Below are 21,442 nucleotides of genomic sequence, written 5' to 3'. Positions count from 1 at the left end.
GGAGATTGTACTGTTCTTTCACTTGTTTCTATTCTGAGATGGGGATGTAGCTCAGGATTGGGGCAATCTTTAGAATGGACCCATGGAGATGTATCCTGGAAAAGTGGCTTCACGAATTGTTTGCCACAAACCCAGCATAGTTTTGGAGGTTCTCAAGGCGTGTTCCAGCACACTTGCATCTCCACACATCTTTGGTTGTATGCAGAGCTGTTGTTTCAATGGAATGTGTCCGGTATGTTGGAAAAACGGTCTGTGTTAAAATCCTGAAATGCCTGGTTAAGATACTGCAATGCACTAGTTCTTTTGGCATTCAAATTGCTGTTTACATTTGGTGCTAGTCAAAGTTTATCTGACTTTCACCAGTTATAGAGCTTTTGAGTCATTTGGATAAAATACATTGGTAGGAGACTTGATTCTCTAAACCTCCCCGTTCCCTCTTTTTGTACAAGCTTAGAACTGTGGCAGCTTTAATGAAATCTCAGAGGGTTTCTGCTGGATCTTTTCACTCTACTGTTGACTGCTACACCTAATATCCATCCACCTCTCTCTTAACAATGCTGATGAAAATGCTTCCAGGTGAAAATGAGGAGCAAACTTGCTGGATGACCCCAGAAGTCCCCCGTGCACCTTCAGTGATTGCTTGGAGACTGTAACTTGGCAGGAGGTCAGAATGAGTATGTGTAAGACGCTTCGGGGATGTCAGGGGACGCGAACTTCATGGAAACGCTGAGCTGTCACCTCTCCATCACATCTGATTCAGATTTCTAGATGGGATGCTTCAGGAAGATATGTGATTTCCCAGTGTTCATTTAAGCCACAGAGTTTTGGTGTTGAAACCGTAAGCTGACTGCAGTGTATGTAATTAGTAATCTTAATTTTCATATTGGCCAACTTCAAACAGATCATCTTTGATGTGTCTAGGTTTGTAAGATTCGACAGATAAGTGTTTGCGAGGGATGTGTTCAGACTCGGTCGTGCAGTTGAAGGAGGAAGGCTGAGCTGCTGCTGTGTTGGTTTGTGTAGGTGGTTCGGTGTCCTGAACTGATTTTGAGCCCTGTCCTTTTGACATAGACAAAGGAGAACTACAAAGCTGTTGAGATCTGTTATGCTGCTTTTCCACAGCCCATCTAGTCAGTGGTCTGTTCTGTAACGCATTGGTGGAACCGTACCACACCTTCAGTGTAACCATAACCAGCACGGACGGATTTTGCAGACTGTGAAGCCAAGAGGCTCCAGTCTTCTGGGCAGGGGAGAAGCACCGGGATTTGGGGAAATCCCAAAATGTGGAGGTAGTTTTGAGTGACTGAAGTGCTGGGACCTGCTTGCCACTCAGGAGAAGAGCTGGGGGAGAAGGACGTGTCTTGGGAGGTGGGGACGCGGCAGGACCCTGGTGGCAGCGGGTGACAGGTTTGGGGTGAGATGGTCTGTTGATGGATTCCATCCAGGCAGCCAGAGCACTGCCGCAGGGGTCACAGGGATTGTAGTAAATTTGCCTCTCTTTCGGTAATTTAGGTTCCATTGCTTAAGAAATGCTCACCTGCACAGTCATTGCACAATGTTAGTTTAATGAGCATTCACACAGCTGGAAAAGACCCTTCGTGTGAACTGTGAATCACCTGTTGGGACTGTCCAGTCTGCGAGTGCTGCTCGAGCAGACATGGATCTGTGAAATATTCCCTGCGGGATTTGTTGTGAATGCCCAGCCTCATAACTGTGGGCTCACCAAATGCTTTAATGTCTCATTTCTGGATTTTATTGTGGGTTTTCAGTGTGATCCACCTAAACACGCACAGCCTGCCAGCGTGCAAAATGGAGAAATGCTGAAGGGGGGGCAGTCATTTGAGCTGCTACTCAGATGAGTAATTCGAAGTGAGACAATGAAACTCTGTGCTGGAACAGTCAAGCTGAAGAGCAAAAAGAGTTCTTGTGGTGGATGTCTTCCAGTTTAGGACATGATTTTTATTATTCCCTCATTTCCCTTTGTACTGCTTTTTCATTTGTTTTTGCTTTTAAGAGTATAAGAACAAATAGTAGCATATGTTTGTATTCTTGAGCTCTGCAAAGGTTCTCAACACTTTCAGCATCGTTAGAATTGGGAGAATTGTGTGCAGATGTACACTGGCCATGAATTATAAAACATTAATACAATTTAAATCATAGTACAGTGCTGAAACTAAACAAAGCACTAGGTAATATGGTGTGAAAACCAGTCCTGCCACTGCCTCAAACTTCACTGAGAAGCAGCCTACAAGTGTAATCTAATCCATTTACTGTAAGTTTTGTGTAATTCTGTATCTATTAAATCTCTAATAATACCTTACCAAGATTGGTGTTACATCTGAGTAGGGTGAAAGGTGTCTTATCTTTTCTTCTGCAATTTGTAAAACAAGTTGTTCGGCCAGGAATTGGACATAACCTTGCCCCTCTGGCCGGGGAATTCTAGAAGATGCTGCGCTTGCATCTGTGCCTGTCAGCCTTAAATACCAGAGGCTGGCTGCACTTTCCCTGTGCTGGATGTGGGCACCAGCAGGTGCCTTGTAACTTGTCTGGAGAACTTTTCTCCACTCATGGCTGGTTCTTGTTATTAAATAAGGCTTTAGGAGTTGTAGCTGATAAAGACGGGAGGATTGTCTGGCACCACACGGTTAGGAGGGTGAGGGATGCCCTGAAGGGGGGTCTGGGTTGTAGGTGCTGCTTCTAGAGCAAGCCCAGATGGGAAGAATGGAGCAGCAGCAGCAGCAGCAAAGCTGTGTGAGGGGGTGGGCTGTTACTTTCTGTGCCAACCAAACCAGCTCAGCAAAGATTTGACTCTTTATTACTGATGGTTACATTTAATTCAGGTGGGCAAGTGATCTGCACACAATCTCTACCACTGCAGGTAGTGGAAGCACAATTAATAAGAATAAGTAAATGCTCTTTGGATAAAACAAGACATGATATTGTACACCCCCATGCTGTTTTTCTGTATAGGCTCAATGTGGTTTAGAGGAAATTTCAATTTCTGAGTAGATTAGTTCCTGTAAGAGACACCTTGGCCCTGGGTAGAAGATAAAGCATCTGTCTCCAGAGACAATAAACTCGTCAGGTCTCTGTTCTTTAGGGCAGGCTAAGGGTGGTGCTGCAGGTGCCAGATGGGTGAATGGGCTGTGAAGGAAAATTGTTAATCTAGGGTGCACCCCTGGCTTTGTGACAGGGGTTCAGATCATACGGCCTGCAAGCAGTGTGTATGCGTGTGCTGCATGTGTTCTGAATTAAAGCGCATTCTTCCCTCTCCTCACATTCCTGAAATCCCACAGCAGAGATTTGTCCTGTATTTTTCTCCAAAATTTGGCTGTAAAGCAGTTACAAGGGGAGAGGAAAGATTCAACCTGGTGCTTGGCCCCAGGAAGCCGCAGCGGCTGTTCCCACGTTTCCCCCGTCCCTTGGTCACACGTGTCGCGTTGGTGGGCGGCAGCGGGTCCGGCTGCGAGCATCCCGCGCGGCCAGCAGCTCCCTCAGTCCCGGAGACGTTCTGCAGACTCAGGACAGGCCAATTGAATGCATCATAGATTATTCGTGCTATTTTTGGCATTGTCTCCTGATCTGGCAAACCAAGGGAGCATTGTGGAAAAAGCGTTTTCTCTGTGTTTGCCTTTCCTGTCCAGATAGCTGGTTGTCCGAGGTCTGAAGCAGACATGAATATAAAGGTGTCTTGAATTTCCTCCCCTGTGTACAATGGGATTCTTTGTCTGAGGCTGAGGCTTTTTTTTCAAGTTTTCCATGTTTGTTTGACAGTAATTTTCTGCTCAAAGTTGTTCTTGTGCTGTTCCAGTTTTGCTCTTCTGTCTCCATTATCCACTTACAAATCAGCTGGCAATTCATTATGTAAATGAGTCTCTGAGTGTGAAGGTTGATGACAGACTGATCAGCTGAGCCCCGGCACAGCGGCTGGTGTGGGTGTGTGACAGCCGAGGGACCGGCTGGTGTGGGTGTGTGACAGCCGAGGGACCGACCGGTGCAGAGGCGGCTGTCGGGGGGACAGAGACCCCAGGGCTGGGGGACTCTGTTGCTGTGACCCTGGGGGCTCTGTTGCTCTGACCCCAGGGCTCTGTTGCTGTGACCCTGGGGTTGGGGGCTCTGTCACTGTGACCCTGGGCAGCAGGCGCTCAGCAGGACCTTCAGGAGTGCTTGGATGGGTCAGCCGTACACACCTGCTCTGTTGGCACTGTACTGGTGATGGCTTTGCCCCACATCACGGGGATTGCGGGGCGGCCGTTTTCAGTCTGGCTGTCTCGATGTGGTGGCAGAATGCTCTCACAGGGCTCCTATATGCCAGGTAATCCCCCAGTTCCAGCTGTCTTGAAATACTTTGGCCAGTGTACCATCCTGCCCAGGAAAGAGTGTAATATGGATTACTGTTAGACAAATGCTAAATCATATTCCAGAAGCATGAGCTCATGCTTCAGACGTACAAGAGACCGTGGTAAGACAGGACTGAACTCCTGCGGCTGCTGCTTCCCTCTGACTCTTGCGAATGTTGCGTACGGACGCGTGAGGATCTGAACAATTTATTGCCATGGATTCTACAGGGAAAAATGGTATGAGCCCAAGGAGTTGTTCCAGAGCCTGCTGTAGATGCCAGTACATCATGAGTATTTGCCTAGATCCCTGGTCCAAAAAATTAAAGTCTATTTTGATACTTATCCAGTAAGAAAAGCACTGAGTTTTCTTGGGCTTCCTTTACTGGGCTTGTTCTTATTTAGAAAATCCTGGAAAATATAGAGGTCCCATTCATATTCATAAGTGCTGTTTCTTTGTACTGTATTTTTATCTTCATTGCACGTTTTGTGTTAATTATAAACAAATTACTATTACAGTTCTTGCTTATTGATATTAGAAGGGTTAATAAAAATTTCAGAACCTCTTTTAATACGAGCCATTTCAATTATGGCATTTACTTTCTAATCCTGTTTCAGATTGCACATGAAAATCTAATATTCAGGGTCCAGACAGTTATCTTGATGGGATCTCAGATTATGAGGATCAAAAAACTAACAGGCATGTTTATATTTGCATTTCCTGGACGCTATAGCAGCCAACCCAGTGGAAGCTCTAGTAGGACAGACAGAAGTTCTCCTTCTGCATTAAATGGGCTGTAATAAACAGATGAATAATACTTGCCTGTATAGAAACTACACTGGTCAATAAATTGAGCAGAACAAATACAACTCGTGCTTAGAATTGTAGAGACAGATGGTGCCTGGTTGGGCATTGACTCTGCTGCAGCCCAACCATCGGCCACCTCCGTAAAGCTGGAGCGTCCCGCTAGGAACATCTGCTGATTTCTCTTGTTCATACAAGTTTTCTAAAACTAAGGGCAAAAAAGCAAGTCTGAAATAAACAAGGGGGCGTGGGGGGAGCAAAATCTGAATGAGATGGGAAGACCTGTTAGTTTTTGGACGGGTTCTGTGGAATGTGAGCCCGCATCGCTGGCATTCTGTACTTGGACTTGCTGTATGAGCAGCCACTGTTACAGGGACGATTTTCTGCATGGCTTTGAAGTCTTAAGTGCCAAATACATTTTGCAAGTTAATTAATTAGAATAACAACTTACTTTTGCTTCCAGGATATCAACGATGCTTTCAGTGGTAGTGTGGCTAAAAAGCACTAGTTCTTCCCTGTCCTCCTTCCCTGGCCATCTGCACTTGCTGCATGGGATCTGTAAACTGGCTGAAGGGAGGCTGGTTGTCCAGTGGACTGAAGAGTGACTGGATGAGGCTGCAGTGTGGTCAGGTTTCCCAGGACTGAAGGTCCATAAGTGTGTTGGATTACTTGCTAACAACCTCTCGCATTTGATATCGGTGACTTGGTAAGATTTGCTGTGCGGTAGAGTTGCCTTTTAGCAGCACCTGTGCAGCAGCAGTGCAGAACCTGTGCAGAACCCATGCAGCAGCGGTGCAGAGCTTGTGCAGCACAGGGTTGGCTCTGGCTGCTGGTGCTGTGACCCCTGGGCACGCTGGGGTCCCTGGGAGAGGGAGCAGCAGAGCACATGCTCGGTCACACCAGCACAGGAGAGGAGGAAACAGGGAGGTGCATCTAGTGCCAAATTTCAGCTGAGAGTGAGGCTTTCTAGTGCCAAATTTCAGCTGAGAGTGAGGCTTTCTAGTGCCAAATTTCAGCTGAGAGTGAGGCTTTCTTTGTGCGCAGTGCCTTGCTGCTGGGAAGTGTGATACAGAGATTTAAATAATGAAGATTATTCCAACTCTTTGTATTACATTGAGTATGCAAAGAGCCACAGGTTAGAAAGCGCCTGCTGTTTGTTTGTCCTGTCACTCTCTTGTTGCTTTAATCTTCTTAAAAGGAATCAATATTTTTTTTTTCTCACCCGGGATCACTGGAAACTTAATGGAACTTTTACTGTAGAGTGAGTACTCGTCTCTCTTCACATAGTATGATTAAAAATGTAAAGTTCGCTGAAGCGTGGGAAGGCTCGGTCTGTGTCGGGACTGGAAAGCTGCTCCTTGTCTCATTTCTTCAGCTGCAGTTGCTGGCTCCCTGCCTTTCCTTTTCCTCTCCTCTTCCAAAGGGTGACTCTCACCATTTCCTCTTTGCAGATCTTTTTCCCTTGATACAGAGTCTTCCTTCCAATGCAAAACTAGCTTGTGCATGCCTCTTGAGGAGGAAATAGGTGATGTAAATGCTTTTTGTTTATTTTGTTAAAGGTCTCTGAGGAACACAATGTGTGGAGAGTGTTCTGTATATGCTGGAAACTGGAGGAGAAAGGAAGGAAGGGGTTTTTGCAGGAGAGAAGTTGGCCAAAATATTCCTTTCAGTTACAATTAATAAGTTTTTCATTTGGGCTCTGAATGCTCTGTTTGTATTCAAATTAAGTGGTTTGTGGGGGGGCACTTCCAGGAATAGATGTGGGGAGAAGATAAAAGCACTTTCCAGAAAGGATGTTGGAAACACACGGTGCTGAACTGGATCCTGTTTGTGGGTCTCATCCCTGTCTTGTTCCTTCTGTCCCCTGGAGCCCATGGTGTCTCCTCGCTGTGCAGAGCTTAGGGCACGAGGATTCGGTTTCCTCAGCGTTCAAGATGTGCTCAGTGCCCCACAAAAGTGACAGTGTTGGGTGGGCAGGTGGGAGAAACCAGTGTCCCCAGTGCGGCTGCTGGTGCATCCCCGCTGGGCAATGAGGGTGGTGGAGTTCAGGGCAGCAATGGTGCGCAGGGCAGGCCTGGCACTGAGTTCAGGGCGGCAATGGTGCGCAGGGCAGGCCTGGCACTGAGTTCAGGGCGGCAATGGTGCGCAGGGCAGGCCTGGCACTGAGTTCAGGGCGGCAATGGTGCGCAGGGCAGGCCTGGCACTGAGTTCAGGGCGGCAATGGTGAGCAGGGCAGGCCTGGCACTGAGTTCAGGGTGGCGATGGTGAGCAGAACGGGCCTGTCACTGAGTTCAGGGTGGCAATGGTGAGCAGGACAGACCTGTCACTGAGTTCAGGGTGGCAATGGTGAGCAGAACTGGCCTGTCACTGAGTTCAGGGTGGCAATGGTGAGCAGGACAGGCCTGTCACTGAGTTCAGGGTGGCAATGGTGAGCAGGACAGACCTGTCCCTGCAGAAGGCTCTGTGGCCATGGCCAGGCTTCCTCCCTTTTCTGATGTTGCAGCTCTGGGATGGTTTCTCCTGCTGGGAACTGATGTTCACTTGGATTTCTGTAGGAAAACTGTCAGTAGTGCAGAGACTTGACCTGTGTTTTATTTAGCTTGCTTTTTCTCTATTTCTCTTCATGCGAAAGATGAAAGCCAGGTGTTACCATATCTGCGTGTTCCTTCCTGGCCTCTGCAGCCCTAGTGTGCAGGATGGGGGTGAGGGAGGATTGCACTGTGCGTGCTCCCTTCTCAGCCCTGGGAACAGAAGCCACAACATTCCCGTTTTCTGTAGGCTGGGGAAGGATTGTCTGCATTGCCTGTAGCATCCTCTCCCTCCTGCCTTTTCCCTGAAACCCTGTGTACGAGTTAATTTGGGGTTTCTGGGCCGGGCTGCTGGTGTGCAGTGGTGAGGAAGCAGTGTGTCCTGGCAGCCTGTGTTCTGAAGGGGCCGTGGCAGGTCCCACCGCCCGGGAAGGCCGAGGTGCTGGAGACGCCGACATAGCGTCAGGTCCCGTGGCGGCTGATGCGTTCGTGCCCTCGTCCTTGATAACTGGTTCAGCCAGGGACACTGCTCCTGGACCAGCCTTGGTGGCTGGAAAGGTCGCTGTGAGAGACACGCTGCGTCAAACTGCTTCTGTCACCCGGTGGTAAAGAAAGTAATTAAATGATAATTCTGGGAAAAAAAGGGCTTAAAAGTGTGCGCCTTGATTTATGTGACAGCTCGGGCGCTGCTGGGAGGGCTCACACTTGATGGCTGCTGTGCATTGTTAGTGCTTTGTATTTTCTTTGATTTAAAGCTTCATGCTAGTAATCTAATTAACATTGAATTGGGTTTCCAGTACAGTAGCTTGTTTGGTTCAATAAGAACACATTTATACTAAAGGTTAATGAAAAGAATTTTACTTTCATTGATTTCTTTAAAAGTGGTTCTACAATCAAGGCTTACTAATGGAAAAGAGATTAAATATTCATGTCTATAAATTTCTCATGTCATTTCTGATTTTCCTTAATCTCTGCCTCCCTGGATGGGATTCCAAGGTGTCTGAAAGCTCTAATGAAATACTAGTTTGGATATTAATTGGAGATTTATCCTGTTTATGTAAAAAATACTTCCACAGATGTATACCTATTGTATCTTGAGCGCAAGTTTCCGTTACAGATGGAGAGAAATAGTGATGAGGTCTTATCCATGAAAGCAATACTAGAAGCCAGTCTCAAGGAGCTGTATTATGCTCTTAAAGAACTTGTAAAGAAATGCAAATAATGTTATATCTTCTGTTCTGGCAGTGTCATTGGTGCTATTGAAACAGCTTTGAATGAACCAGAAGTACAGCAAAGTTTGCATCAGAAAGGTATTAGTTTGGTGTGAAGATAAATCCTAAATCATGGGCATCAAAGGTGCTTGAAGATTCAAGACTCTTTTATAATACAGGGTCCAGATGTATGTGCTACAAACATATTTAGTACTTTGAGTAAATACTGGGTTGTGGTTTCTGTGATCTCTTACTCTGCACCCTTCACCCGGGGTTTCAGCCGGGGTTTTGCCATCACTTTATCTGTGAGGAGAACGCGTTTCTGCAGTTCTTGCTTTGTATGTAGGTTCCTGGTTTCCCAATTTAGGGAGATGTGGGAGCTCTCGGAATGCTTTGCGGCTGCATATTGATATTGTTGCCGATGTAGAAATGGAAATACATGGTGATGAGATTTAAGTTACTTTGAAGGTATTGTGTGAATTGTTTCCTTGGAAAGGAAGAAGAAAACCAAAAAATGCTCTTGTAAACATGTTTAATATTATGAATGTCTTGTGTCAATCCAAGTAGTGCATACATATATACACGTATATATATGTGTATTTTATATATGTGTATGTATACACCCAACAAGTGGCACAGTACTGGGCAGTGTCTACATTGGGGAACACAGTTTTGGTTTCTGTCTGGATCTTTGCATCGTGTTTCATTGCAACTTGAGCTTTTAACACACTTGGGTTTCTACTAGTACTAGATGTTTAAATTGTGCTCGTTGGCAAGAACTGATGAGAAAGGAACTGAGTTATTTGTGTGCTGCATGAGTCAAACAAACAGAAATGGAAGTCTTGGGAGTGAACATTTGGTTATAAGTAGATAAGAATAAGTGATAAGTGATTGGCCAAGTTCAAGGGGAAAACTTTGCCTTAATAGTAGTTACTGTTGCTGGTCTCCAGAACAGTTTGGAGGCCTTGCAAAGGTTGAGAAAGTCTTCACACCGAGGGGTGAGTGACATTGGCAGTCACAAACCAGACTGCAGTGGTGGATTTTTCTGATGGAGCCAGCATGACCAAAGAATCCAGAATGTGGTCATGCAGCCCAGCATCCACCAGCGCAAGGTGCCGGGCAGGTTTGTTATTTGTGACTTCTACCAATGAAGTAATGGTAATTTCTTCCCCTTGATTTTTCAGGCATACTTCCGACAGGGTGTGGCCCTGCAGTACCTGGGTCGTCATGCAGATGCACTGGCAGCGTTTGCGTCAGGACTGGCTCAAGATCCCAAGAGTCTTCAGCTTTTGGTTGGCATGGTCGAAGCCGCCATGAAGTCTCCCATGCGAGGTAAGCGCCAGGAGGTTGCTCAGGGGTGTATCTGCTGCCGAGGTACTGGCAGGTGGTAGGTTCAGTCCAGGGGTGACTCTGCCAGCATCTGAGGGTGGAAGGACCTGGAGGCCTGAAGGGAAAAATTTCAGGATTTGACTTCTCTGCTGAGTCAGCAGGTGCTGAGAAAGGAGCCCAAAGTAGGAGGAGGAACACAAAAATACTCTGCTGAGTCAGTGGGACAGTGAGATGGCGATACCCAGCTCGAGGGGCACTGGAGATGAATCAGCCTGGTGTTGTGCAGCAGTTCCAGTGAAGTCCTTGCTGGTTTGTCTTTTGTCCAGTCCTGGTGCAGAGAGAGGTGTGGGCTGCTGTGGCGACAGCTTCGTTGTTACCTGGGACAGCTTCCCACAGCACTCTGGTGCTTGCCCATGGGGAGCAGGGACTCTTAAATGCTGCAGCAGTGTTTGCCCAGAAAGCACGTCAGCATCTTCTGCATGGTACTAATGTGTCTCAAAACACAGTGTTCCACAAGGCAAAAGGCTGCTCTGCTAATTCACTTATGTTCAGGAAGAGCGTTGAAACCGCATGGACCTTGAAGCCATATTAGCTGTACAGTGTTTTGCCTCTCTCTCATAATGTCCCCGCTTCCAGGGTTTTCCTCTCCAGAGGAGGGAGGCAGTCTCCTCGTTGCTCTGTTTCTCATGCAAACTTTGTGTTGCAGCGTCCTAATGGTGTTTCCCGGGAAGGAACATGGCAACTCTTATGCGCAGCAAATGCTGCTGGGGGCCAAGAAGCACTGAAATGAAAAAATATCCCTGTTGGTGTTTCCTTTTTTGGAGTGTTGGGGTTTTTTGCTATCCTTTGAAATGAATTCATCTGGAAGTTTCTGTCCTATATAGCAATTACCTTTTGAAGCTAATTCGATTTGGTACCCAGAGGTACTGTGGCTGCTGCTTAGCATGCAGGTGATGTGGTGTTTCTCTGTGAGCACCGCGTTGCTCTGTTTCTTCCCTTACCGTTTGCTGTTGTACAAGAGCAGTACTGAACTCCGGGTCTGCCCTTCTGTTACCATGCTGGTTCTCTCTTTCATGCCGGACTTCAGGGTTACCAGGAGCACTGCCCTTGTGTTTTCCTTTTCTCCTTGTCTGTGCCCCTCTCTCTCCTGGATTATCTGGCTAGGTAATTAAGCTCCTTAAGACAGGAACTGAGTTTGTACCTGCACCTGCGGTGTTAAGCATGATATGTGGTGGCATGCTACAGCAACTATTTCTGCCTTCTTTACATCTGCATTTCATCCCAGGATTCAATTTGATGTCGGTAACTGGCATTGCATTTGCACTGTTTGCATCTTCAGGGAAGTGTTTAAAACCTCTTTTGTCATTGTTTATACACCTAGTGTATAAACACGTAGTACACTTAGTGTATAAACACTACCCACAAAACTCTGCAGGTGTTTTCTGCGTTCCCTCTGCCATGAGGCCAGTCTGCAGAGCTCGCTGTGAGGCTGCTCTGCACACTGGTGCTCTCCTCCTGAGTGCTTTCTGCAGGGAAAGCGTGAGCTTGCCCCTTGATCTGCCTTGGTGTACTAGATATTAGATTATGCATTTGAGCTCTGCATTCCTGTAGTAAATCTTGGTTTGATTTGGGCAGTCTGGCCCTTAGCTCACATGTAGTTTGGTTGCCAGAAATGAAGATGAGTTGTGAAGGTATTTCTAGATGCAAATAGCTTGGTTTGTTGGGTAACTCTGCCTTTGTGTTTGTATTTCAGAGTCCCTGGAGCCCACCTACCAACAACTGCAGAAGATGAAGCTGGACAAGAGCCCTTTTGTGGTGGTGTCTGTGATCGGGCAGGAGCTTCTGACCGCGGGACACCATGGAGCCTCTGTGGTGGTGCTGGAGGCTGCCTTGAAGATCGGCACTTGCAGCCTGAAGCTGCGGGGATCAGTGTTCTCTGCGCTGAGCAGCGCATACTGGTCTCTTGGGAACACAGAGAAAAGCACTGGATACATGCAGCAGGACTTGGATGTAGCCAAGACTTTAGGTAAGAGTTCTCCATTTGCTTGCGTGAGTGCTGGGTTGGTCCGGATGGAACAAATTGATAGTTGTGTTGACGGTCAGCATCTCTCTGTAATGCTCAGGTTTCTGTGGGATTTCACAAGCTGCTCAATCAAATATAAATTTCCGAAATGTGCAAACTGCAGGCTTGTGCAGCCCTTTTACCTCTGTGTGTGAGGGGGCAGATGATGAGTGAATGTACTATGGCTTTACAGGGTTGTGCTGGTTTGACTGAAAATGAGTTAATTTTCTTCCTGCAGTTAGAAACCTTTCTTTTTCATAGTTAGCACTGTCATTATTTGGACTTAGTTTGAGAAGAGGAAGGCCCCTGGACAGAGTTAATGTTTTTAATTGCTCTGGTATGAGAGCCAAGGACATTCTGAGTGCTCTGCCCACAGGTGGGAGGCATCAAGGAACGAGGGCAGTGATGAGGCAGAGCTTGACTGACATCCAGACTGATCAATAATTCCATCTCATTAGCATCACGCTTCAGATTTAAGGACAGTCAGGATCTTCTGCTCTCTCTTTCGCGTTCTCTTCGCCTTCTTTGCTCTTTTTGTCAGAGCCAGGGGAGTTCTACTCGGGATGTTTAGTTCAGCCGTTTGCCGTCCTGCTGTTTTGCAGAGGCCTCAGGGCCTTTCTGCCTTTTTCCTTTTTTCTTTCTCTGGGATCGGCTGTTGGGACCAGGTGCTGTTTCCTGGGACTGGCTGCTCGATGTGGGTGGAATTGCATTGAGTATCTTTTATTTTTTATTCTATTTCTATTTTATGTATATATTTAGTAGTAGTATATTAGTATTTTGTTATTTTATTAAACTGTGTTTATCTCAATCCAAGTTTCTCCATTCCCTTGTGATTCTCTTCCCTATTTGGGTGGTGGATGCAATCAGCTGTCGTGGTTGTATTGCTAGCTCGGATTAAACCACAACAAGGGTCCTCTAATTTTCTGATGTCATGTATATGGGTAATGATCTTACCCCTGTGTAGTCTTGTGCTCAGAACCTTAAATGAGTCTTAAATGAAGTAACCTGTTTCTTTTAAGAATTAGATGGGAAAACCTGAGCTTCTGAGGCAGTCACCAGGGAAGAGACAAGTCAGGAGTGAGACAATGGGTGAACAAGCGGTTCTAAAAGATAAACAAATTGGAAAATCCCTCTTGTGTATGGTGTATCCTGCACAACACTGAGGTTTCAGGCTTTCAGGGTGCTGTAGCAGGGGAAACAGTGTGTGAGACAGAAAGGCATAACCTTGCAGAGGTGGAGGAGGCAGGGACTGAGGGCTCTAGCTGGGAGAACCCACCGAACGTGGAGGGACTGCTGTCTTGAAGACAACAGTGGGTGTGCTTTGTGTCTGAGCTGAGCTTTGGAGAAAGCTGGCATCCTCTTTGCTTGGGCCGTTGACTGACTTCCATAAACAAACTGCTGATGTTAAGCAAGGAATAAACATGGAAGAATGGGAGATTGCCAAGTGTTAGGCCAAAGAAGAAATTAAAACAATTCAAAAAATAAGATGGATGACTATTGTAGAACTTTCTGAAGGCCAGCAAAGAGGAGAGTTTTAGCTGGGTATTAAACATCAGGTTGAGTCTGTTCTGACTCTGGTTCTCATACTGGAGCATCACTTGCACACTGTGTTCCAGTCTTTCCACCGGCCGGTTCCAGCAATGCCTGTGTTGACTCATCTTTCCTTTGTTTGCATGTGACTCAGGTGACCAGACGGGAGAATGCCGAGCTCATGGGAATCTGGGCTCCGCATTCTTCTCCAAAGGAAATTACCGGGAGGCCCTTACTAACCACAGACATCAGCTGGTGCTCGCCATGAAACTCAAGGACAGAGAGGTAAGAAGCTTATTAAACAGAGCTAATTGGGAATCAGCACTGTGTGGTTTTCTGGAGAGATGGAAACATGCCAAGAAGCCTTGTCTGTCTGGCCTGTTATTCTCAGAATTTGGAAGCTACGTGATTTCTCCTCCCAGACATTCACTTGCCTTTTCTTAAAGAAATTGTTTGTACCAGTAGATAGTGTGAGTGAGAGTGGTGATATGCTTGGTTTTTCCTTTTGCCTCCTCTGCCTCTGGTCTTCATGAGCTCTGAGCAAGTCGTTCTGCCTCCTCTTCCTTCGTCTCTGATTTGTCCACAAGGCGTGGGCTCTGGGTCTGAGGGCAGGAGCTGGTGCTGAGCAGGTGTCAATGCACCGTCTCTGCAGCTGAGCCCCGGCTGTCCCTGCTCCTGTGTTCCCTGGAACACAGGTGCTACCGGTCTGAACACGGTTAGAGTGCATCCCGTGTTGTGTGCGCTGCAGACAAGTGGTGAGCTAGCTCCCTGCCCCGAACGTTCACATAAAATACACTTTGTTTAAAAAGCCGCAGAAAGAAAAAGAATCCATGCAAACTTGAAAATACAATGTTGTGTGAAGTGTAGGGGTTGCTTGGGCTGGATCTGATTTGCCTCGACCATTTACCATCCAGCTCTCGTGGTGCTGTGCTGGGCTCCCTGCCAGGCCAGGGAAGCGTGCTGCATGGGCTGGAGAGTCTGTCCCAGGAGATCTCTACTCAAAGTTCACTGTAAGGACAGAATCATAATTCTAGTACAAGTTACAGGTACAAAAGCTGTTCCTGTCCCCTCTGGTGGATTCCCCTCTCCTGTGAATGGGAGAGCGGGGGGTTGTGAGGGAGGTGAAGGGGTGTCAAGAGGCACCGGGGCAGGTGTGAGTTTGTGTAAGTGCGAGTGGGTTTGGGCTGGTCTGAAAACTCGGGGAGATCAGTTTGCCACTGTTAATCATTGAAAAGATCCATTGGAATTAGCTAAGTGCTTTACTGGAGTGTTATTTTATGATGTAAATATTAAGTAAGCCTTAGAGAGATGTGTCTTTCAGTAGGTTGTAGAAGCACTGTGACTGGGGAAGGGACCTACTAGATATTTCCATGATTATTTTACCATCTGGAAAACCTCCTGAATCACTCCTGATTTCCTTGTTTCTGTTCATGCAGAACAGAAAAGCTGTTACTCATGGTTTTTCTAGTTTTCTTGATGAGGGGTCCCTGTTCCTGCTCACAGTCTAATCTGCGTAGCTGCTCCTCCTCCGTGGTGTTTCTCTGAGCGACTGTGTTGGGGAGGGGTGAGGGACACGTGGGGACTCCCGCAGCCTGTACTGACCCGGGGACACGAGCACTGGGGCATTTCACTGACTTCAGATCCCAATAGTCAATCTGGGAGGAATCCAGGGAATGAAGGTTAATCGTGATAGTTCTTAGTGTATGACACATCTGGACACATAATTAACAGTTATTGACAACAAATGACTACTTGGTTTAGCAAGAAAGCTGAGCTTCTTGGATTTCCTGTAAGATGTAACCGCAGGAAATTAATTTGGCGCTTTCTGATGACATCATCTTGACCACAGAACTTCCTCTGAACAAAAAACTGTTTTTCTTGGCCTGCTTCGCAGACATTTTTATAATGCAAATGTTATAAAGTTGCAGTAGTGCTGATGTGAATTCCACCAGAAGGGAATTTGGTGTAATGAGGTAGTTGTTTTACCTCCAACTGCACAAAGGATTGGCTGAGAAGGTGAAAAGTGCTCCTTTGTACGGGATGCTGCCGCCCTCGGGGGGAGCGTTGGGTTCCTGGTCTGCTGGGGTAAATGTTCGTACCAGGGGCTGCTGCCGGATTGCGTTGCCCATGAACCCAGGAGGGAGTCGCAGAGGGTCTGGCTGTACATTCACATCTGTCTTCCCACGCAGACCTTGGGAAGGGAAACTGACCGGGGCTCCGTGCTTGTTACAGTTACCGACCTGTGTTTCTGTGGCCACTGCGCCTGGGTGTCTCCATGAGCGTGAGTGAGAATCCTCAGCAGGGTATGCTCAGTAACCAGACTGATGAACTAGATATTACTACTATCTCAAGAATTTTTTTTGGAAAAAATTGCAAATACAAGGCAGAGTTCATGTTTGGTGCAGCTTCAGCAGAGTTTTTGTTTTTTCAGAAAGGGGGGTGATGAAGATGGTGATTAGAACTGGGTAGTTAAGTGACATGGAATAAAGGTGTTTATCAAGCAGGCTTTCCGTGGGCTTTCTTTGTCACCCAGATCTCGCATATCTGTGAAATTTCCTGTGTGGTATGGGAGGCATCAGAATGCAGAAATTCCCATTATAAAGACCATATTATCAAAGCCTACAAGAGTCAAGAAGAGGTGCCACACTTTGTGCTGCGGAGGAGGCATTGCCGTGGAGCTGACTGTGACAAGGCTTTGGCGTCAGGGGACTGTCATGGTGGAAGGTTGTCAAGGATAACTGGCTGCTGTGCATCTCTGGACGAGGAGCGTTAGTGACATATGCTTGCTGTGACAGACACACTCAGTGTCTGGATTCAGTTGGGAATTTGCATATTCTGCAACTGTCTGAACTGACTTTGTGTGCAGCTCAGCCATGGGTGGTTATTTAGGTTTGCAGTTCTGGTAGTTTTTCCCAGTTCTCTTTAAAGCATACCCGAGCCAGCAATGAAATGCAGCATAAAGCTCCTACACTTTGTGAACTACAGCTACTTACTGTCAGGCTGTGCAAGTCAAAGATCAAATTTCACTTTCTTATTTCCAGAAGGAGATGCAGAAGGATAGATCATTCCTTTCTACTGAAATCTGTAAATTCTGTAAAGCTAAGGTTTTCTGCCCCTTCCTGAAGGGAAAGGGAAATGCTTTCCAGGTGTCCTTCCTGCCGTGCTTTGTCTGTACAAGCCACATCTTCCACTGAATAGCAAAGCTGTAAGTATTTAGCCTTTTGCTTGAACTCCTTGTGTGCATTATGGTACAGGGCAAAATAATTCTTTTTCATGTTCCTTACCGGTCATTTTAGAAATATCTTGACTTCTAGTTAGATAAGGAATAAAGCGCGAGACACAGTCTGAGTTGGAAGTGGCAGAACTGTCCATATGAAGAGGTGGTTTGTCCCTGGGGCTGCAGTTTTTTCAGAAAGGAAAAATCTGAAAATCTTATGCCCACAGTCCTCTTGTTATGTTTGCAAACAGTCTGGAAAATGAGGACAGGATATAAATACCTCACAAATGAGAACTGGAAAGAGTCTTCAGGCTAACGCAATTTGTCATGCATGAAAACATTGACTAGGATGTCAGAAACAGGCTGTGGAGGCACAAGTAGTACTGGCTGCATTAAGTGACAGAGCTTTGCAGAAAATGAGCAGAGAAGGTATTTTTTTTCTGTGCTTTTCTATTTTCTGTCCCTTTTCCTCTTCTGTGGTGAAGCTATTGCTTGAAAATAATTTATTACATAGTTGTCTTCCAGAAGTGGATTGTCTGCTGCCCATAGCAACATGAACAGGAAAGTCTAAGAGGAGAATATACCTCATTCCTTACAGCTTTATCACCTCTGACTGGAGTTCCAGAAGTAAGGAACAGGCTGAGGAGGGCTTTGGTAATTGATAATCTATATTAGTGGTTCATGCAGCAACTGCTAATAGGACTGCAGGGAGGACAAGTTTAGGGTGGGACCACTGCTACTCTCTATTAAACAAAAAATAGCTTTAAAAAATTAGTGTCTCTTTGTTACTGATACCACAAGAACAAGAGATTACAGCCCCCTGTGTAAGCACTATGTGTGTATTGCAGAGATGGTAACTTTGCAGGAGTCTCCTCCTATTCTTATGTCAAAAAATCCCAGTATCTGTTCAAAAAGGTCAAGCAGCAAGAAGAGGAATGGGTGACTGTGGTATAATATTCAAAAACATTTTTAGTGCATGGGATTACCTCTTCACTCTTGTTTCTCCATTATGCCTTCTGTTTTTCTCTGGGGTTCTTTTAGGGGATCTTTTGAGTCCTGGAGATACTTCCAAGAAATCGAAAGAAGCTGGTTTTCGATTCAGCCTCTGCGTGAGAAACAGCTTTCCAAATCCCGTGGCACTTTACACAGGATTTGCAAACAGCAGAGTGTTTGATCGGGTTGCTAACCACTCAAGCAAAGGCTGCTCCCAGCCCCTGCTCTCCAGAGAGGTGAGAGACCAGAGTCAGTTCCTAGGAACTCAGTGGAAAACCACCCGCAGAAACGAGAAACTGGTAAAAAGATCAGGCCCTTGCAGCTCATGGACTGGATACTTGCAGAAAGGGTCATTTTTCCTTTGAAAGCTGTTGTCTAATGTGAGCCCTGGATGAAGCCTTGGCATCATGGAGCCTTCTTGCTGACCTCAAGCTGGTTTTAGTATGTATTTTCATTATTACTGGGGGTAAGCTGCTCAGAGTCACTCACTGCCCAGCCTGCAGCTTCTACCCTCAGTCTCCCGGTGTGGGTTGTCAGACACGGGGGAGGCTGGCTGCTTTGGGGGAGATTGGCTGCTTTGGGGGAGGTTGGCTTCTTTGGCAGAGGTTGGCTTCTTTGGCAGGAGTTTCCTCGCTGAGGCCCGGCAGGCTCTGCAGGGACTTTTCCCAGCTTTTTGAGAAGGCGTTTGCAGATCCTGGTCCATGTCTTCCAGCATCATTGCTGATTTTGTACTAGACTTGAGGGTGATCTGGTTTATAGAACTGAAACCTCAATACTGGCCACTTGCTGGGAGGAGCTGGCTGAGCAGGTTGGGGTAGCACCACTGTGGCTGCTGGAGAGGGCTGTGAAACAGCCAGTACAGAGTCAGATGAGACTGGGCCACATTGGTTTTCCAGATTTCCTAACAGGACAGAAGCTTTATTTTTACCACTGCTGCCATTGAAGTCTCAGGTTCTGCAGGTGTTGTGATTTCAGCTTAATGAGAACTCATGAGAGATTTGTCTCAGCCTGCAGAATGTCTTCCTGGACACTTTTTGCAGCGTTGTTCAGTTCACTGAAGTTCAGTCCTTATCTGGCCCAGATGTTTGGCTCTGTTGTTGGGTGCACAAAGTTGCAGACACACACTTTCCAGTTCATATTGTTCCCACGTATACTTACACTTCAAACAGCTGGTCTTTGAGTGGCCACTGGCTACCCACTGGGACTCAGGGCTCTGACCTGTGCTGTGGGTATACCTTGAAACCCTCACTAAGAAGTGTGGTGCTATCCTGTGCTCACTGATCTCAGTCTCTCACTGCAGACTGTAACCAGCTGCTAGGAAAACACTCGCCATAGGAGTTCACTGGAGAATTCTGGGTCTCCTACGGCACTAGTGCTGCATTACATCTTAGACTGAATTACCTGTGTGGGTGAGAGGGCAAGTTCAATGATGTCAGCAGCTGTAGTGCTTGAGCATCAAGTAGTTGGATTTGTATAACAAAGCATAAATTCTTTGTCTTTCTCTCTTTAGCAGCTCTTTTAAAAGAAAGTCATCTTGACTGGCTTCATACAGGTCTGTCCAGTTCAAATGTCGTAGGATTAAGCAGAACAAAGGGAAATCTGACCAGTGCAGGAAATTTGGGAATGCACTAAAAGGCTGTATGCTTTGTTTTGTTTGGACTTGTGACTCAAAAGGGAAATGTAATACTTCCTGAGGATCTCCTTTAAGTGTCCTCACTTGACCTCCACAGCACAAGCAGTTTAGCTGAAAGAAATGCAGTCTTCTGGTTTTACTTACCTCTCGCTGTATCTGCAAAGCCCAGCACTCTGCAGAAGCCTGTACCCAGTCGTGGTAAAAGAAATGAAGCAGAAAACTTGTGTAAGCTTGGGGAGCAGCGCTCTTTGGGTTCTCAGAAGGCTCACCTGAGCTAAGGCTCTATTGACTTTGCAGCAAAGCGGTATCCAACTCTACAAACAAGAGTGCTGTTAGGATTGGCACAGGTCAGCACACTGCTGTAGGAGTCAGAGGTTTCTTTGCTGGCACAAAGAGCTTCTTTGGGTTCTGTGAGATCTGAGTTTGCAATGTGCTGGCTTATTCTTCCAGGACTGACTTTGACCAGGGCATGAGTCACTCCTCAGCATCACCATCTCAGAGAAGCTTGTGGTTTTAAATGAGGGCTATTTTTCTTCCATCATCACTCAGAATGTCAAGTCAGCCATCCTCCCTGAAGTGATTTCACACAGGAGCCATTTAGACTATGTCCAGAAAGCTACCAGATTTTGGCTACTCGGGATAAAGATCTGTGAGCCCCAGGTGATGCTTTGACTTGATGCTGAGGTCCACCTTGCAGTATATTTTGAGTTCCTTGTCTCAATGGAACGGGAGCTCGATGCCACAGACCCACCCCAAAGAAGCAACTCTACCGGTAGCCAGTGTGGGGGCTGTTGTGGCAGCTCGTACAGCGAACAGGAACAGCCTTTCAGTGTGAGGGACAACTTATCCTGTTAGTGCTTTCAGATTTAAGTATTTATTTGCAATTGTGTGTTCAGAAACGATCTGTCGAGGCTGCCTTCCCCTCACCACCTCCAAAATACACTCAATGAATCCAAAACCTTTGCTTGCATTCAAGAGCAAGCGTGTGCGTGTGAGGTGTGCTGGTTCTCCAGAAGACCGTGCCCCTGGCCGTGCCACCGGCAATGTGGATGCAGATGTTCTGGGAATGCGTGGCTGCTCTGTTGGATGCAGTTCCGCTGCTGCGTGTAGGATCAGGCACTGCTGTTACCCACGCCCAGAGGGAGGATGGATGTGCAGAGGAAGAAGGAGCATGCTGCAGTCAGGCTCTTGAATTTCACAAACGCTTAGTCCATGCCAGTGATTTCCCCACCTTGGCTATAAAGGCTTGATCTCTGATCAGTCGTAATTGATGTCTGTGTTTGGGGATTAAGGCTACTGTATAATGAGATACGAGGCAGAGCGTTTACACCTTGCCCATTTTAGAATTACTCTACAGTGTATTCATTTAAGGAGGCTGTGTAATCACTTAAAGAATTGTTTAAATGTAACATAACTGGGACATGACCATTCTCTGGCAAGGGTGAAATATCTAAGAAACACATCTCTCCAAATCATCAGGTCCCTATTAGCTGTAATTCTGTGATGCACATCTGCTTAACATCAGACTCTTTACCTTATTCAGCTGAAAAACCTAAGCTGGCTGTTGCTCCCAAGAAAAAGAGAGCAGATAGAAACGCTTTTTAGAGTTCCCTTCTGTGCCTCAGCTCAGTGGCAGGAGAATCTGCTTTCTATTAAAGTGAAAAATTGCATAATTGGAGGTGTAAGCAACCCCCACTGTTAAATTTGTCTTTGTCAGATGTACAAATAATTGATTTTCTTCGCTGATGCAAAACTGTGCTGGTATGAAGCTGTAGACTCCCATCACCCTGCTACCCA

General features: G+C 46.5%; 1 protein-coding gene across 3 annotated transcripts in view; it reads left to right on the top strand.

Moving 5' to 3' along the window:
- The window catches only part of TTC28 (tetratricopeptide repeat domain 28), a 99,985-nt gene that overhangs the window by 42,891 nt on the left and 35,652 nt on the right, over positions 1–21,442 (top strand). For all 3 annotated transcript variants that reach the window (XM_065851590.2, XM_065851589.2, XM_065851591.2), the window contains 3 exons: positions 10,066–10,213; positions 11,964–12,236; positions 13,957–14,087. In XM_065851590.2, the coding sequence (XP_065707662.1) occupies positions 10,066–10,213; positions 11,964–12,236; positions 13,957–14,087 (552 nt within the window). The remainder of the gene's footprint in view (positions 1–10,065; positions 10,214–11,963; positions 12,237–13,956; positions 14,088–21,442) is intronic.

This window comes from Patagioenas fasciata, chromosome 17 (assembly GCF_037038585.1).
Source record: "Patagioenas fasciata isolate bPatFas1 chromosome 17, bPatFas1.hap1, whole genome shotgun sequence".
Classification (NCBI taxonomy): Eukaryota; Metazoa; Chordata; class Aves; order Columbiformes; family Columbidae; genus Patagioenas; species Patagioenas fasciata.
Note: the sequence above shows the minus strand (reverse complement) of the source record. Positions and strands in the feature narration are given on the sequence as shown.